Below are 22,804 nucleotides of genomic sequence, written 5' to 3'. Positions count from 1 at the left end.
TGCCCCATAATTAAATTAACTAAACTGCAACTCCCGCAGGGTATGGAGGGTGGGGTGGATTTCCCAGATCTGAAGAGATACCAGATAGGTGTCCTGTTGTCATATGTGGGAGACTGGGCGTGTAAGGACTCGAGGTCGATATAGCTTGATGTTGAGGTCTCGTAGACAAGGTGTCCCCTCATTAATTTACTGTTTATGGACAAGATGAGATCCATGGCTGAGCATTGTGAGAGCCCAATTATCTTAAATACAATTAAAGCATGGGGAATAATACAGCAGGGTGAGGGCAATTTGCTTATGACCTCGCCATTCACCCCATTAATGGGAGGGTAAAAGAATCTCCTGTTTGTGAGACTTATTTGAGAGAGAAGTCTTGATGTCTTTTAACCAATTAAGTCAGAAATACGGGATACTTACTAGGGACCTCTTCTGATACTTCCAGGTTAGGGATTATATACAGAAGAAGACCACGCTACAAGTCAGACATGAAGAGAAGAGTACTCCAATGTGTGTGTGGGGGGGAGGGGGGGGCTCTCTCAGTCAGTGCCATATATTTCTTACAGCAAGGGAGCGCCTTGGGAGATATGGAGAGACTCCATGGGATCTGGAATCAAGAACTAGGGGAAGAAATTTCATCGGTAACATGGGAGGATATATGGGAGAATCTGAAGAAAATTTCAGTATGCAATAAAGCGCAAGCTATGCAAACTCCTTCACAGGGCCCATATGGCACCAGAGAGGTTAGCAAAGTTTAAGAGAGGATCTTCTCCAGGATGTCCCAAATGTAAAATAAACACAGACACCCTTACACATTGCTTTTGGTCCAACTACAAGGTTTGTGGATACTGGAGTGCCATAGTGAATGAGCTGGAGAAGATCCTGGGAATTGAAATTAAGGCGGACCCAGTATCCCTTCTTTTGGGACTGCCGAATCTCCCTCTCTGGGTGAACATGGGAAGAAGTTGTTTAACATTCTTGCACACTGGATATATGGTTAGTAACTTTGCAGATGACACCAACATTAGTTGTGTAGTGGACAGTGAAAAAGGTTACCTCAGAGTACAACGGTACCTTGATCAGATGAGCTGATGGACCGAGGAGTGGCAGATGCAGTTTAATTTAGATAAATGTGAGGAGTTGCATTTTGCAGTGGCAAATCAGGGCAGGATTTGTACACTTAATGGTAAGGATCTGGGGAGCATTGTTGAACTAAGACACCTTGGGTGCAGGTTCATATTTCCTCAAATGTGGAGTAGCATTTAGATAGGGTTGTGAAGAATGCGTTAGGGAGAGGCTGAATAGGCTGGAGCTATTTTCCCTGGTGCGTCGGAGGATGAGGGACGACTTAGAGGTTTATAAAATCATAAGGGACATGGATAGGATAAATGCTCAAGGCCTTTTCCCCAGATAGGAAAGTCCAAAACTAAGGGCATAGGTTTAAGGCAAGGGGAAAAAAATTAAAGGGACCTAAGGGGCAACTTTCTCATGGAGAGGGTGCTGTGTGTATGGAATGAGCTCCCAGAGGAAGTGGTGGAGGATACTACAATAACAACATTTGAAAGACATCTGTGTGGGTACATGAATAGGAAGAGTTTAGAGAGATATGGTCCAAATATTGGCAAATGGGACTAGATTAATTTAGGATATCTCTGTTGGCATGGATGACTTGGATGGAAGAGTCTGTTTCTATGGGCAAGAAGGGGCCATATTAAGAGTTATTACAGGAACTAAAAACTCCCAGCTAGGGTGTAGGACATTGGCGTGATAGAAGATTCGTTAGCTAACCGGAAGCAGAGTAGGTATAAATAGGTCTTTTTCAGATTGACAAGACATAGCAAGTGACTTACTACAGGGATTATTGATACAGAATAAGTAATAAGATATTTTTTTTTTCTTTATTTATTCAGGGATGGTTGCTTGGAACTCAACACTTTACAATTTATATAAATGACTTAGATGAAGGGACAGAAGTTACATTTACCAAATTTGTTGTCAAAACAAAGATAGGTAGGAAAGTAAGTTGTGAAGAGTACATAAGAAGGCTATAGAAAAGATATAGATTGGTTAGAATAGGCAAAGGTGTGACAAATAGAGTATCATGATGGAAAGATGAAGTTGCCCAGGGTGAATTAAAAAAAAGCCTATAATCTAAATGGTAAGAGGTTGCAGAGCTCTGAGATGTTAAGAGAACTAGTTGTCCTTGTGTGTGAATTGTAAAAGCTTAATATGTAGGTGTAGCATGTAATTAGAAAAGCAACGCAATGTTATCATTTATTATGAGTGGAATCAAATACAAAAATAGGAATATGCTTCAAGTATACAAGGCATTGGTGTGGCCACATCTGGCATACTGTACACAGAATTGGTCACCTTACTTACATGAATTGGAGGCATTTCAGTGAAGATTTACTAAATCAGCACTTGGAATGAGGTTTGTATCTGATAAAAGGTTGGACAGACTGAGCTTGCATCTACTGGATTTTAGAAGAGTGAAAACGATTTTATTGAAAGGTATAAAATCCTGAGAGGCCTTGACAGGGTACATTTTGGAAAGTTGGAGTTCTTTTTATGGGGAGATGTAGAACTAGGGGTCACCCATTTAAGGCATCTGAAGCAATTATTTCTCTCAAAGAATGATGAGTCTTAGGAACTCTTGTAGATTCTTGTTAAGCAAGGAAGTGGAAGTTTAGTGGGGTAAGTAGAATGTGGATTTGAAGTTATATTCAGATTAACATAGTTTTGTATTGAGTGGTAGAGCAGGCTTAAAGGGCTGAAGGCTTATTCTTATGCCTAAATCATAGGTATTTTCATATATTTGCACGAGTCAAATTCAGAAGTTGACCTCACATTTTCACCCGGTGATCTTAAGGATTAAAAATTGCTGTGCCAAGAAATTTGCTCCGTCATACCATCTGCTTCGAGAGGTGTTGCACTTCATTTTGTGAATATGTGCATTCGACATGCTGTATCATGGCAAAGAAACCTCTTTCAAGAAGTGTCTTCTCTTTTTGGTGCCATTGATAAGGATGAATTCATCTTCCTTGGTGGGGATTTTAATTGCATCCCTGAAGCAAGAGACCATGGCAGTACCTAGCTCCGTACAGCATTGATGTGGATGTTGAAATGATTAAATCCCTTGACTTGATGAGCTGCTGGTGAAATCTCCATCTTGATGTCATTATCTTTGTTGTCATGTTTCCTGTGTTTGGTGCTTTTTGCAACACATACATAGGAGCTGTCTGCACTGATTCTGTTTAACTTGTTCATTTTAAAATAATAGAAAGGAGGATTAGTGGCAACACTATACCCAGCCACAAGCCCCCAGTTGTTTGTTCACATGCTTGACTATGAATAGCTAATGGCAGCCACCACATTATCATGAACCTATGGGCGGAAGTGTGGTGCATTTCAAGTCAGAATATTCCACCCAATGTTTCAATTCCACCCAAGACAATGTGCAAGTTCTTTCTCTTCTTTCATGTCCCATTGGAGCAGTTATATCCATCTGAACCAGTGGAAAGAGCAAACTAAGACTAAACTTAAAATATGCAGCTGGATGTAGTGGATCCAAGTGGTATGTCCACCCCCTACCCAATGGCATTGTGGGCCTACCAACACTAAATAGAGGTTCAATAAGGCAGCTCACCACTATCTTCTAAAGGGAAGCAAGGGTTGGACAATAAATGCTGGCCTAGCTAATGATGCCTCCATCCCATGAATAAAAAAAGTTGTGTTCTGCTGCAAGTAACAATGATTCCACTTTGAACTCTCATTGCACTGCCACCACAGCAACTTGTTTTATATAATAAATTCAAATTTGACATCAAATCGTATAAAACATGTAACATTTGTCAAAGTGGTTGTTTTTCAGGAGCACCTTTAATGAGGTGAGAGAGAAAAACTATGATGCTTAAAGGAAGGAACTCCAGAGGTTGGGGCAATGATTTCCGAAGGCACATTAGCAATGATGGATTGATTAAAATCAGGGATATCAAAAAGGCCAGAATTAAAGGAGTCCAAACATTTCTAAATATGTATGGCTGGAATAGGTTGCAGACATAGGAAAGGTAAAGACCATAAATAAATTTGAAAACAATGAAACTTTTAAAATCAGAATATTTCCAGACTAAAAGCTAAAGAGTTTAATAGGTATTTAGAACTTCGTGCGAATTAAGATACAATTGTTGCACCTTGCTGAAAAACAAGCCCTGCTATTCCTGGAGTCATCGTAAAAGTTAAAGATTTTATAGAAGTATGCAAGATTCCCTAATTTGCCTTCATGTTGGACCCAATTTGACAGAAAGCACAGACCAGATTTCTGTACTTAACCTGAATTATTATTCACTACAAATAAATACTCTAGTTCCAGATAAACAATTATGAATCACTAGCACTAGTTAAACACTAATTCCCTTATGAAACATTCCCCATCCGCTGATACAGACAGAAAAAAGAAGAGTCATGCATGGGGGAAAGACTGAGAAGGCAATTAAATAGTCCCTGTCCAGAGGGTTCACTGAGATGATTCTTTTGACATGTCAGGTCCTGCTGCTGTTTGATCTTCCTTCTCCAGGTCCTTCCATTTTCTTACATGAAACACAGGGCAACTGGTTCACACTTTTAAAATCTCTGATTTTATAGTTAAAAGTCACAGCTTTTTATAAATTGGCTTTCATGTTTGAGATTTATTTTTTAATGCAAGAGAAAGGCCTCTTCTTCCTTTTCAGAAGTGTCATGGTTTCTGCCCAAACATTCACACTTGCAAACTGTTCAGCTACCTGGAAGCCAATTGCATGGTTCTGAAGAAGGGTTATGCTGCCTGGCATGCCATGTTCCTCCAGCCTCCTGCATGTCTAGTTGCATAGTTCTTGGCAGGTAGAAGGTCTTTGTCATCCACAAGTGATCACTATTCCATGGATTAATCAGCTACTTTTTTATTATCCCTTCAAACACACAACACCACCCCACCCTCAGCATCTGCTTATCGTAGTAACCTCTCCCATTGCTTGAGCAAGCAGCAGTGTAAACAGCACTCACAAGTGTCGGATAACTTGCATTAAAAAGTGCAGCAATCCTTTCCACAATTCCTAGTTTCTAAAACAGCCCTTTTGCCATTTCAATCCACAGTCAAAAATATGGAAAAGTAAAATAATACAAACTTAAAATAAAAAGGTACAGTGAGCAAAGATTTGGATAAGTTTATGTTTAGTGTTAGTTGGGGATCAGCTGAAAGATCAAAGGAATAATACAAGTCATGGATGAGTGTTTCAAGGGAAGGGGAGCTGAGACATGGTACAAACAGTCAATGTAGTCAGTGTCAGTGTGAAAGCAGATAGTCTTGGTGATGCTTTTAACTTATCTCAGTGTTAAATGGACAGCCTAATTGCAAACAGTTCAGTTCCACCTCAAGATGGTGACCAGGCAAATGTATGGAGTTGATGGAAATGGAGTAGAATATATGATGGGGGTTAAAGACAATTGCTTCCCAATTTTTAGTTGAAGGTCATTTCTGTTGAACAATAAATGTGACAAATTGAAGACAGTGGAGAGGATGAAAGACATGATGGCATGGTGAAGCTGGCTTTGATATGCACGTGAGAATGAAATGCGAATGATGAAAATGGTATTTCATGCAATTTTAACATCATTGTTTGTAAAGTAAACTTGTTGCATCTGTCTTAATAAATTTTGCACAACTAGTCCATGAAAAGCAATATCAAAAAATGAACAGCAAAATGGATTTAATACAACATTTAACAGATAATAGTGCTTCTTAGTGTCAGAACAGATATTGTGCATTGGTGCGGCACAGATATTCATAGAGATTCACATTTTCCTTTCAGACTCTTGAGATGAACTTTCAAACCTGAAAGTCTTATGATGTTACCTTCACTCTTGTCTTCCATCTGTCATCTTAGGATGCTGTAAATACACTGCAGCTGCTCTGAGCATTTTTCCAATAATTTTAAGAAATATTGTTCCATTCTGTGTGCCAATGTTTTTGTGTTCTGTTAACACATGTTTTCATGATTTTGCAAATAAATTGCACTGTTTTTCATAGCTTTTATTTCATTAACTTTTACCTGTTTGGAATTATAGAAACCAAGTACCTTTTTGCTAATTATTCTATTTTTTCACTAAACAAAGTAATGTTCTAACTAATGCAATGGAGACTGAACAGGGATTTGGGAAGAAGTTAGAGGAAGCATCACAAAATGAATGGGACATCTCAGCAGCAGAGCTTCAGGAAACTATTCATTCTAGACAACCGCTTATGCAGGTAGTGGGATAGACTGAATGAGTTTCAACCCCAGAATTCAGATCTTGAATAGCATATGGCATGATGGCAATGCACCTCTGAGGCTGAGAACTCTGAGCCTAGCACATTTCTGGAGTTGATCACCCCACCTTAGGAGTGTGAAGGCAAAAGGAAATGGCTACAGGCAAATATGAGGATAAGATTAGTAGCATAAGAGTCCTCTGTGTGCAGCTTGCTGTTTTGGTATCATTAGCTGTCCCTCGATTTGCAGATGTTGTCCACTCGGCTGTCTGTCATGGATCTTTGTGTGATGAAATAGGCTAGTTCTCAACTAACATATCTTTGGCCACATGGCTTGAGATGCCCCAGAAGATGGAGGATCCAGAGTGTAGAATTTGTATCCTTTACTTCTCTTTTGTTATCAAAGAATCACAGAAGTGTTACAGCGCAGAATGAAGCAATTTGACTCATCATGTTTGCACCGCTTATGAAATGAACATTATCTAGTGCCAACCTACTGCTTTGACCCTGTAAGCATGCACATTATTTTTATCCAAATAATCATTCAATGCCCTCTTAAATGCCTCATTGAACCTACCTCCATCACATTTCCAGGCAGCGTATTTCATATTCTTAACGATTTGCTGAGTGGAAAAGTCTCATGTCACCCTCACTTCTTTTGCAGATTATATTAAATCTGTGTCCTCTACTTCTTGTTTTTTTTTCCAAGCATGAACACTTTCTCCCTATCTATTCTATCCAGTACACTTATGATATCAGATCTCGTCTGAGCCTTCTTCTCTTCAAGGAGAAATCCCAACTTCTTCAATCTGAGCTCATAATTGACATTGCTCATCCCTATAACCATTCTTGTAAGCCACTTCTGCACTCTCTCCAATGTGGTGCCTAGAACTGTGCACAATACTCCAGCTGAGATCTAACAAGTGTCTTATACTGTTATTCCATCTGCCTCATTATTAATGTGGTTGCACTCACAGCCTGATGGGCAGCTTGCTGTCTAACTAATATTCAGTTTTGAAGGCTGATGAGTGAGGTAGTGCTTATGGATATTTATGGCCTTAATAAAATCCATAGCATTATAAATGATTCAGCTGTACAGACAGAGAGGGGAAAGGATAGAATGGTTGCAGTGATAAGTGATTCAATAGTCAAAGGAACTGACAGGCATTTCTGTAGCTCCAAGCAAGAATCTAGGATGGAGTGTTGTCACCCTGGCTTCAAGGTTACTAATGTCACTGTTCAGCCACAGAGCATTCTAAGATGGAAACTGAACAGTGAGAGGGGCTTATGATACATACCTAGGGATTAATACCCACAGAAATTCAGCAGGAGTATAAAATGTGCAGGGGTGACATCAAAATGGAGATTAGAAAAGAGCCAAGAGGGCATGAAAGTATATTAGCAAGTAAAATCAGAGAAAACTCAAGAATGTCTGAAAAATACATAAAGCAAAGGGATAACAAAAGAATAAGACAGAAAAGAGACAAAAATGGTAATGGTGTTTTGAAACTGAAGATTTGATTCTTAATGAATGTTTTGCATTTGCTATTATAAAAGATGGAACGATACAAAAATTATGGTTAAGGAGGAAGACTGTGAAATATCAACTGGTACAGAGAACAAATGTTAAGAAATTTCCTAATCTGTGAATGAGACCCAGACCCTCCTTCTTAACTGGAAGCAGAGAAGTAACTTCTCAAAGGAAACTAGGAATAGGCTATAGACGTGGGTGTAGAGCAGTGGGGCGGTGATGGAATATTATAGCTAGATTATTAATCCAGAGACACAGCTAATGTTCAGGGGATCTGGGTTTGAATCTCTGCCATGGCAGATGGTGGAATTTTTATTCAATAATTAAAAAGAAATCTTGAATTAAAAGTCTGATGATCATCATCAAACTGTTGTGGATTGTCAGGAGAAACCCATCTGGTTTACTCATGTACTTTTGGCACCAGAAATCTGTTGTCCTTACCTGGTGTGGCTTGCATGTGACTCCAAACCCACAGCGAGATGGTTTACTCTTAACTATCCTCTGGGCAGTTACAAATGGGCTGCAAACACTGGCTTTGCCTGTGATGATGTGGAGGAGCCAGTGTTGGACTGGGGTGGACAAAGTTAAAAACCATACAACACCAGGTTATAGTCCAACTGGTTTATTTGGAAGCACATTAGCTTTCAATGTCTGGCTCCTCCATCAAGTGGATGTGGAGCAGGACCATAAGATACAGAATTTATAGCAAAAGATTACAGTATCATGCAACTGAAATAATATGTTGAACAAACCTGATTGTCGCAGAACAATCACCAGACAGGGGTGTTCCCTCCCAGTCAGGGAACACTTCAGCGGTCAGGGATATTCGGCCTTGGATCTTCGGGTGCCTGTCCTCCAAGGCGGGTTTCGAGATCCACAACAAAGCGGAGTGTCCAAGCAGAGGCTGATAGCCAAGTTTGGAACCCCTGAGGATAGCCTCAACCGGGACCTGACGTTCATGTCACATTACAGGTAACCCCACCATACTATACACTCTTTCATACACACACACATACACCCCCCCACACTCACAATCAAGCACACTATGTCATGTACACTCACGCTCACGCACAAAATCACATGCACACACACACACACACACACACACACACTCTCTCTCTCAAACATGGGCACACACATATAAGTCTTTGGGGTGAATTTGCATTTGCAGAATTATATTTGCAGACACATTCTGTTTTGCTCAAAAAGCGCACAACCTGCAGGCAGTCAATCCATGTAATATTTTATAAATTCCTACTTTGGAAATAGAACCAGTCTGACTCAAGATTGGGATACAGACAGACTCTAACCACACACCTTTAATGCATTGTCTGAGCTGACCTGTCACTTTTTAAATAAAACTTTGTTATCTCGAGAATGTGACTTAAAAGAAGTTCTGGGATTTACATATTAATGAATCGAAACCTGCACCCATTCTAAAAGATGAAAGACTTAACAGCAATCTAGGTTTGTTCAATATATCGTTTCAGTTGCATGACACTGTATTCTTTTGCTATAAATTCTGTGTCTTATGATCCTGTCCCACAGTTACCTAATGAAGGAGCAGTGCTCTGAAAGCTAGTACTTCCAAATAAACCTATAACCTGGTGTTGTGTGATTTTTAACTTTGCCTGTGATGTCCACATCCTGTGAATGAATTTAAATAAAAGTTTCCAGCCAGATGCTGCTTCAAATTAAAATTCATCTGAAAGAATAGGCAGTACGTTTTGCTGCTTGGAATACTTGTCTTTTGCTCATTTTATGTAATATTGATTTTGTAATGTATTTTTATATCTTTTTTGAAACTGTAATAGACCCTCCTTGAGCAGGTGGCAATGGTAAAAGTGGGTACTGAGCCAAGGAGCTCGAGCAATCAATAAATTCTGTCAGTGGGAAAGAGTGTTTATGTAAGACAGAGTCCTCTCAGAAAGAGGAAGAGACAATCAAAGGAATTCCTCAACCAGATGTGAACTAACATCTTAACTTCCAAGTAAATACCCTGTTTCCCATGTTTATTTTTAGTTCCTCTTCAAGCCCTTAAAGACCTGATGCCGGTAGATTAAAAAATGCTGTCTCGTCACCTTCAGAACGGCCATGTGCTTAAACATCCAGTTACAATATCATCAGATTTTGTTCTGCACTGTAGTGAGTGTAGACTTTCCAAGAATTGAAAAGATTTTTGCTCTTCATTTACTCAACAATGACTGGCACAGACCTTATATGTAGTGCAACCTTTCGCGTGGTAGCACAGACACCAACCAAAAACTCATTTTAATATCATGGGAAATTCCTTTATAGGGTTCAAACATTGCAACACTGATCCTCCCTGTGGAATTCTTGGGATGTGAGCATTGGTAGCAAGGTCAGCATTTATTGCCCATCCCTATTTGAGAAGATCTTGTTGAGTTGTCTTCTAGAACCATTGCTGTCCATGTGGAATAGGCACACTGTTAAGCTATGATTTTCAGGATTGTAGACAACTGGCAGTGAACAAGCAATGTAGTCCCAAATCAGGCTAGTGACTGACTTGAAGAGGAGTTTGCAAATGGTGGTCTTCCCATGATGTTCTGTTCTTGTCCTTCCAGGAAGTGGTCGCTACAGATTTTGAAGGTACTTCTGAAGAAGTGGTACAGTTCACCTTGTAAATTGTAAATGTTATATTACTGTGTTGGTGGAAGGATTGAAAGTTAAAGGTGTCTGATCAGGTACTAATCAATGAGCCTGCTTTGTCTTGAATTTAATTAATTGAGCTTGTTTAGTGTTGTTAGAGCTATATTATTTTATGCCCTCATGGAAGGTGGGTGTCACTATCTAGGCCAACATTTATTGTCTGTTCCTAATTACCCTGGAGAAGATTGTGTTAAGCTGCCTTCTTGAATCCCTGAAGTCCTTGCAGACATGCAACAAACCCACTGGCTACTTTTGCTGATGGCTGAAGAGGAGAAAGTGAGGACTGCAGAAGCTGGAGATCAGAGCTGAAAATGTGTTGCTGGAAAAGCGCAGCAGGTCAGGCAGCATCCAAGGAACAGGAGAATCGACGTTTCGGGCATAAGCCCTTCTTCAGGCTTCTGCCCAAAACGTCGATTCTCCTGTTCCTTGGATGCTGCCTGACCTGCTGCGCTTTTCCAGCAACACATTTTCAGCTCTGATGGCTGAAGAGACCATCCATCAGGAGAAGGTTTGCCAGTAGGATTAATGGCCACGGCTGAGACTACAAGCAGAGCCCAGAGTTAGGTCTCAGAGATCAGAAGAGCAGAGTGGTGTTAATGGAGAGTACAGAGATGGAAGGGCCAAGAAGGAACATGGGGAGCAGACCTTGTGGGAAGGGGTCCTCTGGAATTGCCACTTGCCTCCTAATCCATCTCCTGTCCAAAACCTGAGCAGAGTGATTTTCCAGGTATTTTCTCCAGCTTCTGAACTCCTCTTGGGACTAGATTGTGTTGGGATATCTGGTCGGCATGGACGGGTTGAACCAAAGGGTCTGTTTCCATGCTGTACATCTCTATGACTCTATGCTATTGTGATCATTAAAACTAAGGCCTCAGTTGGGTCTAGGGTATGTGGGCAGTTAGCCTAAGCCTTATACATCCCATTGTAAAAATTTAGACAGGTCAGGGCACGCAATAGGGTGGTGTGAAGGCCACCTGAGGAATTCATAGTCCTCCACCAACCCTGTGGAAAAGTCCTAGCAAGGGACTGTAGGATTTTGGTTCATATGTCTTCCTTCATGTAAGAGTGGATTACAGTGGTTCAAGAAGATGGCTCATTAGCACCTTCTTAATTCTTTTGAGTAGCAAATGCTTGCCTTACCAACAACACAGAATTTATATGAAAAAATTACTTTCTTTTATTTCAAAGAACAATTCATTATTACTTTTGTTGAAGGTCTTTATTGAATTTGATTTAACTCAATGCTCAATCAATGTAGAATAATCTTGTTATATTTTTCATTATAGGGAATTCCTGGGATGCCAGGATATATTGGACCAATGGGACCCAAGGTTTGTAAATAATTTAAAATCTCAAGCATTCTTCTTACTTGAAATTAATATGACTGATTTTATTATGATTAATATTCTAACATTAGCAATCTTCATATTAAGTCACTCTATGTTAATATTTTAGAAAAATAATACAATTATCTAAAAAATGCTCTAAACATAACAATAAATGGCAAAAGAGAAAGGCTGAATACAAGGGAAGATAAGGGCCTTGTGGTGTTATTGTTGGGCTCTTCATCCAGAGACCTAATATCCTCTGAGGATCTGAGTTTGAATCTGCCATGGTAGGTGGTGGAATTTAAATTCAATGAAAAACTGGAATTAAGATTTAATGCGGACTGTGAAATCAATATTGAAGGTTGGAGAAAAACCCATTTAGTTGACTAATGTGCTTTAGAGAAGGAAATTTTCTGGCCTACATGTGACTTGGGACCTACAGTAATGTGGTTGACTCTTAACTGCCCTCTGGGCAATAAATGCTGGTTGAGCCATCAACACCCACATCCCATGATTTTTTTTTTAAAAAGACACATTGAATGAGCTGCAGAGGAAGTGGTGGAGGCTGGTACAATTACAACATTTAAAGGGCATTGGATGAGTATATGAATAGGACCGGTTTAGAGGGATATGGGAGAAGTGCTGGCAAATGGGACTAGATTAGGTTAGGATATCTGGTCAGCATGGATGAGTTGGACCAAAGGGTCTGTTTCCGTGCTGTGCACCTCTATGACTCTAATCAAAGTCTTCTAAATCACGTTTGCATTGTTTAAAGATGTAACATGTTACCCAAAATATCTTTGTTGTATTGTATTACAACTATATATCCCTGTATTATTGTAAGTAAAATATTCAGTACCTATAGTGACTTGTATTTCTGGACTAGTGAAGCAAAAATGCACTGTTAGATGATTGTACACTAATTGTGATTATTAGTTATTTTTATGACTTGTGCTCATTGTACACAATCTTGCTTTTTAAACATTATTTTCTGTATGGAGGATTTCCTGCAAATATTTGACCAGTACATTATCTGAAAGGTAATTAATTAACTTTCAAAAGTTACATGGAGTTTTCATTGCAGAAAATATGTTTTATTAATATGTACCGATAACAACAGAAGTATTCAGTCTATAAGTCAACAGATACAGAAAATTCACAGTTCTGAGGACAGAAATCTATAAGTATTTTGGACCCTTTGCATACTGCTTAGTGTCCAAGGTACTTTTTAGTTTGAAACCTTCAAAAAATGGTTTTGCTCCCCTTCTGCATCATATTTTGTGTTTTACAGATAGATGTAGGAAGCTAAAAGTGTGCTATATTGAACCATGTCTGGATTTAGTATGTCGCATCATTTACATGGGCAATCATAGCTCTGGAATGGAACAAACCCTTTGAAGAGTCTGCTCATTATCTTCAGGGAAAACTGCGGTCAGCATACTTCAGATCTGAAGAGTCATGTGACTCATGGAAGGGAAAGATACTTTCTCAGGTCTCCTTTAATTTACTAATTGTCATGCTCAGACCCTTCAATGTGGGAGGGTTCCAGTGATAGTTGCCAGCCCTCTCGATTGCAGAGGAGTCTCCAAAAGTTAAGGACTAATCTTTAGGGAACCTCACCAATAACCAAGGAGAAAATAAGTTATTATTTTTAAATTTAAATTTAATTAGGCACCTTTATTTACTTATTATAAAATATTGGCTGTTGTAAGTAAGACTGACTGATGGTAAGTAATTATCCAAATGATTAATCAAGAGTCTGTTGGCAATCCTATTCCAAGTGCAAGGCCCAATGGTATCTTTTCCTGCCATTCCTCAATGTGGGTGCCATTGTCACTATTTAATAGAAAGGTTAGCATGAACACTGTAAGGTAAGATTCTCACCGATGGCCTCTTTTTATTCCAGTACTTTACTGGCAAGGTCAGATGTGCAGCCCCAAGACAGACTGAGGCCATTGGTGAGAACCTTTCCTTACAGTAATATTTTCAGGAGATCATTTGGGCTGAAAGAAATCTGTCTATTGTTAAGACTATTCACAAGCAGAGCTGTAGATCTTATAGAACTCTACTTTTGCTGTAATCTTCTTTTCCTTTTATGAGCATAAGGTTCTTAAGAAAGTGGAATCTCTGCCTGGTATACAAATTAATGATACATTGCAGAAATCATAGACACTTTTAGTGGCTGGTCATGTCCAGATTACTTGGTTCCGCAGTTTTCCAGGTATCTCCCTTTTAAACTGCATCTTTTTTTTGTACCTTTTTGGAGAACACTGCTCCACAATGCCTTCTGAAGTGTAAAAATGTAGTGTATGCATAGCAATGCCCCACAATAAGTAATGTCCTAAAAGTCAATATGTTTTCGGTGGTGTGGATTTAAGGTTGAATGGTGGACAGGACAACAAGAAAACACACCGGTTCTTCTTTGAATAGTACAATGGACTTTTACAGCCATCTGAGCAGGCAGATTTGTTCCAAAGACTGCACATCTGACAATGCATTACTTCTTTAAGACTACACTCTTTGAATACTTTGTGGAGAAATAGTTTTAGCAGTGGGCCACCTGCTATTAAATCCTTTAGAGGGAGTGAGCGGCAATTTACCAAAGTATTCAAGTATGAAATATTAGTGCTCAGGATGTTATAAGGAATTCTGGCTCTGGGGGATGTTGAAATTACATGGGAGATGAACAAGCACAGTTCAATTGTAGTTGCTTTCTGTTTTAGCAGAACATAGTTATAATAATAGAAATAACATTTACCATGTAAATTAATTTCTTTGCATGATTTATTACAGGGGAGCGATGGAATTCCTGGGGAGAAAGGAGATCGGGGCCCTCCTGGCAAAGCAGTAAGTTGCTTTATAATAAATAAGTACAATGTGGATTTTAATTACATAAATGTCAGAAAGATAAAATACTTGTATCAACTAGTAGCCATTTGAAAGAAATTAATAATTTTGTTTATGTATCTTACTATACACAATTTCATTTTATTCATACTACACTTTGACAAGATATTATAAAATCTTTCCATACCAAAAATGGTACACTACAAAAGAATTATGAAGGAAAGTCCAGACCTGCTGCATAAGCATATTTTGGAAGTACAGGTCATTCTGTTATAACGAGCGTTTCATCAACACAAATTCACTGTAACATGACTGATGAATTGGGGATGTTTTTTCTACAACACCAACTTTTAAAATGTGTGTTGGCTGTAATGCAATTACAGCAGCAACACTTTAAGCACTGTTTCTAAAGCATGATTTTTCTATAACACGGGGTTCACAAGGACACAATCATCGCATTATAGAAGAACTGACTGTACACCAAAGATCCAGCCACAGGTAATTTAGTGTTGCAAAAGCAAGTACATCAAAATACAGTATACTGAATTGGCTTCACATAAATGGATTATTAGATTGAATTAACTTAGTGCACTTAATTGGCACCATCCAGATTCAGAATTGCTGCCACTCCATTACAACTATGATGAAATCATGGATACAAATCTATGCTTCATAGAACCACAGAACTAAAAGGTCGTGAATAGAGATCGAGTAGGGGGAGCTGAGGCCACAAAAAGATCAGCCATGATCTTATTGAATGGTGGAATAGGCTCAAAGGGCCAAATAGCCTACCCCTGCTCCTAGTTCTTATTTCTTATGTAGAGTTGCACTGCAAGATACCACAATGCTGGCCCATGCTGTTCAAGCACTAGTTGGCCATGTCAGAGTGCAAGATTGTTCAAATTGGTGTTTTCAACCAGTCATTCCAGCTGACTTGACACACTGTTGAAACTTGGTCTGCACAAATCCACTGAACTTCTGCGTTCATCATCTCGGCTAAGGAAGCATCTAACTGCAGAAGAAACCTTCCAGTAGTTCTGTTGAAAGGGACAGGCATCCCAACTTGCAGTGAGATTCCTTTGATTAATTTATGTGTTTGTGGAAATGCTGTGATTTGTTATTGGAGAATTGTTAGAAAGTTTATCCAAAAATTATGCAGGCCAGGGAATTTTGTTGTCTGTGGTAATTTGCAAGCAGTATAAGATTCTTCTGGCTCTACATCATAGCCAACAAGTGGATCAGAAGCTGCACAGAAGGGAAGATTTGCTGTGAGGTGGGAGAAGAAGTTCCATATTGCCAGTGTTTCCTGATAGCATGTTCCATAGCCCTTTCTCAGCTAGAGGTAATGCCTGAGGTGACTTGGGCTCACTAGAAATGGTGCCAAAGAACTGTGCCACCTCTTTCAACATGATCTGGAGCTTTACACCAGAAAATCTAGGAACCCTCCAACCAGAAGGGATGAATGCAGATTTCTCCAGCTTTCTCATTTCCCCTCCCCCCACCTTGTCTCAGTCCCAACCCTCAGACTTAGCACTGCCTTCTTGACCTGCAATCTTCCTCCCGACCTCTCCGCCCCCACCCCCTCTCCGGCCTATCACCCTCACCTTAACCTCCTTCCACCTATGTATTCCCAACGCCCCTCCCCCAAGTCCCTCCTCCCTACCTTTTATCTTAGCCTGCTTGGCACACCCTCCTCATTCCTGAAGAAGGGCTTATGCCCGAAACATCGATTCTCCTGCTCCTTTGATGCTGCCTGACCTGCTGCGCTTTTCCAGCACCACATTTTTAAGCTTTACACCAGACCATAGATGATAGTACTAATGGTCATAAAAGTTGCTGTGGTGTTGAGCTGAATTGTACTTTCCAGGCACAGGCAGGTGGAGTATCCAACATCCCCTAATTTTCCTTCCAGTGACACATTTGGGATGTAATTAGAGGCTTCATTATGCCAACAGAAGTGACCACATTGTGTTTTCTCCAACAAAAGTGGGATGAGTTGGCATGTCTTTTTGTCAGAATTGCTGAATTTCCAGGTGGGTGTGACCCTGACACATTTGACAAGTATCTGAAGGTGAGGTAAAATATCTGAATTTTAGCCATGCATCTTGATTGCTAGAAACTGCTGACAGATGAGTAATGGAAGTGTGTTGAGTAGCATGAGAGGTGGTATGGTTAGTTTGAGATATCCTTCAAACATGTTTAACTAACTTTTACCATTGATATGAGGTTATTAAATTCCCTGGCTACCTAACCCATTTCTTTCAGGGGGCGTTGTGAGGGATGTGGAAACATGCCTCTCTTCACCTTCATGACTAAGATCTACAGCAATACATCTGCAACTGTATTTACCTTCTCTCCAGTTGAAGCGCAACTGCAGGCTCCTTTTGTTCAGAATAGATGCTCTTAAAATAAACACTATATGTTAGACTTTCATGTTGTTAGACAGCTGGTGAACTGACAACCATTCAGTAACCTGGGTTGTACATGACTACACATAAGGAGATAGCACTAGGTTTACTTGCTTCTTGCCTCAACAAACATTCAGACATCACAGACAGATCATGACCTGTGTGCTCAAAAATGGATGCATGCAATATCTTAGCCCCCAACATCAACACCATGTGACTCACTTAAGCAAAAGTAATTAGTGAATCATCCAGGTTTTCAATGAGCAACTCAATGAGTACTATTGAGAATAAATATCTGGGAGAGAATGGGAAGAAGAGAACTGAATGCCCTCAGAAAAGGAATCAAAGGATCCAGGTCTCAGGGATCCAATCTTCAAAACAACTATAATATGGAACAAGAAACCAAAGAACTGTGGGTGTTGGAAATCAGAGTCAAAAACAGAAACTGCCGGAAAGAATCAGCAAGTCTGACAGCATCTGTCGAGAGAAAGCGAAATTAACGCTTGGGTCCAATGACCAAAGTAATTCCCTTTTCTCTCCACAGATGCTGCCAGACCTGCTGAGTTTTTCCAGCAATTTCAATTTTTGTTTATAATTATGGAACACTGATCTTATATGGTTACACTGAATGTGATTTATAGGCATGTGATGACTATGTTTTACACAAGTGAAACAAATCTACTGCCTGCATCCACCACATAATTCAAGATTGCAGAACAGTTTTGAAAATCTGTAAGATTTCTGCTGCATTAAGATGCCAGCTATAGCAAATATCACATTGGCAATTGCTGGGCACAATTTTTTAAATCTTCTTTGGAACGGATAGGTTATACTTCTCAGCACGTGCAAAAAGCAGTGGACTGCAAGAGGTGGGTGCACTTATCAGTAGCTGGATCCTGCTTCATTCATATTTCATCCAATATCTGCATGTGAAATAACATCCTATACCACTGCAGCTGGTTACCTAAAGATGATCTCTTCCAGACAGCAACATGCCTTGTAGTACAAGAGTCGATTCAACCTTCTTTGCCTCTGCTGGTTACCTATACTCAATCCCAACTAACTTTGGGAGCAACTAGAAGATTGAAGTAATTTAAACCAAAAATTGGGCAGCAATTTTTAGATTAGATTCCCTACACTATGGAAACAGGCCCTTCGGCCCAACAAGTCCATACCCCGACCCACCGAAGAGTAACCGACCCAGAGCCATTCCCCATATTCACCCCTGACTATAGGCAATTTAGCACGACCAATTCACCTAACCTGCACATCTTTGGATTATGGGAGGAAACCGGAGCACCCAGAGGAAACCCACGCAGACACGTTGGACTGAAGGGTCTGTTTCCATGCTGTACATCTCTATGACTCTATGACTTTCTAAAACTGTACAAAGTACTAATCACAGCATACCTGGAATACTGTGAACTATTTTAGTGCCCTTATCTGGGTCCTAGGGAGTGTTGCTGAACAAAGAGACCTTGGAGTGCAGGTTCATAGCTCCTTGAAAGTGGAGTCGTAGATGGATAGGATAGTGAAAAAGACGTTTGATATGCTTTCCTTTATTGGTCAGAGTATTGAGTACAGGAGTTGGGAGGTCATGTTGTGGCTGTACAGGACATTGGTTCGGCCACTGTTGGAATATTGCGTGCAATTTTGGTCTCCTTCCTTTCGGAAAGATGTTGTGAAACTTGAGAGGGTTCAGAAAAGATTTACAAGGATGTTGCCAGGGTTGGAGGATTTGAGCTATAAGGAGAGGTTGAATAGGCTAAGGCTGTTTTCCCTAGAGCGTCGGAGACTGAGGGGTAACCTTATAGAAGTTTATAAAATCATGAGGGGCATGGATAGGATAAATGGACAAAGTCTTTTCCCTGGGGTCGGGAAGTCCAGAACTAGACGGCAGAGGTTTGGGGTGAGAGGGGAAAGATATAAAAGAGACCTAAGAGACAACGTTTTCACTCAGAGGGTGTTACGTGTATGGAATGAGCTGCCAGAGGAAGTGGTGAGGCTAGTACAATTGCAACACTTAAGAGGCATCTGGATGGGTATATGAATAGGAAGGGTTTAGAGGGATATGGGCCAGGTGCTGGCAGGTGAGACTAGATTGGGTTGGGATATCTGGTCGGCATGGACAAGTTGGACCGAAGGGTCTGTTTCCATGCTGTACATTTCTATGACTTGATGACTATCTAAGGAAACATATAGAAGCATAGAGTGATGCATCTTAGAAATGGGTCCTTTGGCCCACCATGCTGACCAACAAACATCAAATTGCTTTAATCCCATTTACTTACACTTGTTCCATAGTCTATAATGTACTGGCATTTTAAGTACTCATCCACATGCTTCTTAAAATTTGCTAGAGTGCTTACCTTCAACACCCTATCATGCAGTGCATTCCATATTTCAACCATCTCCTGGGTGAATATGTATCTCCTCACATACACTCTAAACCACTTACTCCTCACCATGAATGTATGCCCTCTGGTCTTAGACAGATCTGCCATGGGGAAGAGGTTCTCACAATCTACCTGTGCTTCTCATAATTTTGGATACCTCAGTCAGATCCCTCCCTCAGCCTCCTCTTCTCCAGGGAAAATAAAACAGCCTATCCAGTCTGCTCTCATAACTGAGAGTTTCTATTCCAGTCCACAGCTGAAAATGTGTTGCTGGAAAAGCGCAGCAGGTCAGGCAGCATCCAAGGAACAGGAGAATCGACGTTTCGGGCATAAGCCCTTCTTCAGGAATTCCAGTCCACATTCTGGTGAAGCTCCTCTGCACCAGTGTAATCACATCCTTCTGCTGGCGTGGCAACCAGAACTGCACACACAGTATTCCATTTGTGGCCTAACCAATGCTCTATAAGGTTGCAAAGAAACTTCCCGCCACCCATATTCTATATCTTGGCTAATGAAGGCAAACATTCCATATGCCTTCTTCACCAACCTGTCTGCTTGTGCTGACATCTTCACGGATCAATGGACTTGCACACCAATGTCCCTTTGTTCCGCAGTATTCCCTGGGGACCTATCATTCATTGTGTGAATTCTTATTATACATCCCAAAAGCATTACCTCACAATTATGGGGATTAAATTCCATCTGCCATTGCACTGCCCAGTTGACCAGCTAAGTGATATCAGACTGTAACAAAAACAGAAATTGCTGGAAAAGTTCAGCAGGTTTGGCAACATCTATGGAAAAGAGTCAGAGTTTAATGTTTTGGGTCCAGTGAACCTTCCTCAGAACTTCAAACTTCTTGCCAGCGCAGAGTACACAGAAATCTTCAGTGGTCTTTGGAACCACACCAACAAAGAGTTGCATTGTGATCTGATCCAAGGGTCTGCCATCTGTAGAAATGAGTATATAAACTCATGGCTTCTTCCAACCTTGGAGATGCACTGTCACAACTGTGAGAAAGTTGTGAGCCACAGCATGCTGAGGCCACCAGTGACTTTGCACCAATGCAGCAAATAACAGGCAAAACCAAGAAGCCAGCATTTTTTTTCCAACCACAAGATCATCCCAGGTACTTTTCACTTGTTATCCAACAACGCTAAAGCACCTGTATTTGCACTTCCAGTTCACATGCAGAACCCATTAAGGGCAGTGCAATGACACCAAATAAGAAGCCAGCTGTTTTTTAACTACATTTTTATTAGCAATTAATTACAATGACACATACAAAAAGTATTCACAAATGACAATCTGTGTAAACTCTCTTTCTGCGAGTACATTCTGATGGAATGGGTGTAACATTCACGATCTGGCCAGTTTTTATTCCAAATCAAATCAGGGCTCTTAAAGCTGACTGAGCACCAAGTCTTGTTCCTGTTACCTCCAATGTTGTGTAGCTTGATGTGTAGGGTAGTGATGCTCAGCTCCTTGCATCTCTGGGACACATCTTGAGGAACCAGCCTTGCAGATTACGGCAAGGACCCTCTCTTAACCACCTGTGGTCTCAGGCTAATCAGGAGGCTGCTCCTCCTTCTTTTCCTTACACTTACAATAGAATGGTTTTCTCAAAACCACAAAACCAGCATGTAACCTTTCACCTGTTAACCACCACCACTAAAACACTTGTGTGTTTTTAACTAACCTATCTTTCTAATCAATATGTTCTGAGATGTTATTACACACCTTTGGAGCAAGTGGGATTTAGACCTGGGTCTCCCAATCCCGGATTAGGGCACTACAACTGTGCCACAAGGGAGCCCTATCACCCCCTTTTCTTAAATTAACCTATTTTCTAATCACATTGTTCAGAGATGTTATTATAATCCTCTTGAGCAGGTAGGACTTGAACCCTGGGCCTAGAAGACAAATTGTCCTCCACACCAGGGAATTGAACCTCAGTTTCTTGCATGTAGAAGCCAACTCTTTTTATTCTATAGAGTTCCACATGACAGAATTGTTTTCCTAACACCCAATATTTTTCTCCTTTCATCCACCACCACTAAATTACTTGTGTTTTCAATTAATCAATGTATATGCACAGCCTGATAAAAACAATGAAGTACCACCAAAGGTGAAGGGAATAGTAGGTAGAGAATTAAAGTAAAGTTGGAAAGAAGTCAACTCTTTTTTTCTTTTTTTGCCTTTTCGTATTTTTTGATTTTTCTCTTCTTTTTTTTACACCCAGAAGTGCTCTCACACAAAACTGAATGGCTTTTCTCCCCACAACTAAAACATCTGTGGTACTTATTATCTATTATTCACCACCGCTAAAACACTTGTGTTTCCAGTTCATAACCAGTTTATATGCAAACCTTGACAAGAGCAGGTGAGAGGAAAGGTAGGGAGAGAGGGAAGGGATCAAATCAAAATGGAATTGGATGTAGCCAGCTCTATTTTTAACACTTGACAGCATTTTATTTACTTAGACCACCATCGGCAGCATACAGTTCCACGGGAGGTGGACGGCAGGTTTCACAGCAGGTTCTGCACCCCCCCATCTCTATCTCTCTTTCTTTCTCTCTGTCTCTCCCACCCCCACCACACACCCACACCCTCCCGAAAATTTATCTTAAATTTTTCATTTATAAACTGAATTCACAAATGAAGCTAACATGCATGTAAAGATATAAAGAGTACCAAAAAACCTGACTCAGTTCAGAATGGGTGGACAAACATTGCCAAAAAGTGAAAACATCAATAGTGTAGTAGGGGTTGGTAGAAGCAATTAAACACTGATTTCCAATAGTGGAGCTTTTAGCTGCTTTCCCCCAGATTATGCTTATCAAATAGATACTTTGCTGTGTCAATCTAAGGGGTCTCCCTTAGAGTCTATGTTGGTGATGAAATCTCCAAGCTTCTGGACTTGGAGACTGGACTTTCTCATCTGAGAAATCTGTCTATACTCATTTATTGAACAAATTATTTATTAATTTACACACGGTAAAGTCGCCATAGTCCCAAGGGAGCATAGGGCTGCTGTTATTAAAGAAAGATGACGAGTGGTGGTTTAACCTGAGGGTCATCATGCTTTAAGTAATTGGAGAGATTGAGAAGTAGAGTCCTTCATGAGAACCTCAGCTAGTGGGGAATTGAACTCACAATGTTCGCATCAAGCTGCATCATAAACCAGCCAGCCAATTCAGTTAACTATCCCTCAGAGAATGACACGAATAGCACTGCTTCAGTTGCTGCATTGGCTGATGTTACCACAAAGGTTCATCCTTTTCAACCTCTCCCCTCATCTGAGGTGTGGTGACCACTAGTCATTTCTCTGTGATGAGACAGTA

General features: G+C 40.3%; 1 protein-coding gene across 1 annotated transcript in view; it reads left to right on the top strand.

Annotated features, from left to right (window-relative positions):
- The window catches only part of col21a1 (collagen, type XXI, alpha 1), a 474,425-nt gene that overhangs the window by 300,717 nt on the left and 150,904 nt on the right, over positions 1–22,804 (top strand). Inside the window, exons 17-18 of the mRNA XM_087979161.1 lie at positions 11,768–11,812; positions 14,603–14,656. Of these exons, the coding sequence (XP_087835287.1) occupies positions 11,768–11,812; positions 14,603–14,656 (99 nt within the window). The remainder of the gene's footprint in view (positions 1–11,767; positions 11,813–14,602; positions 14,657–22,804) is intronic.

Source organism: Chiloscyllium plagiosum, unplaced genomic scaffold, assembly GCF_037043375.1.
Source record: "Chiloscyllium plagiosum isolate Xiang-an unplaced genomic scaffold, Cpla_swu_hap1 HiC_scaffold_3, whole genome shotgun sequence".
In the NCBI taxonomy this organism is placed as follows: domain Eukaryota; kingdom Metazoa; phylum Chordata; class Chondrichthyes; order Orectolobiformes; family Hemiscylliidae; genus Chiloscyllium; species Chiloscyllium plagiosum.
The sequence above is the reverse complement of the archived record's forward strand: the minus strand, read 5'-3'. Positions and strand labels throughout refer to the sequence as shown.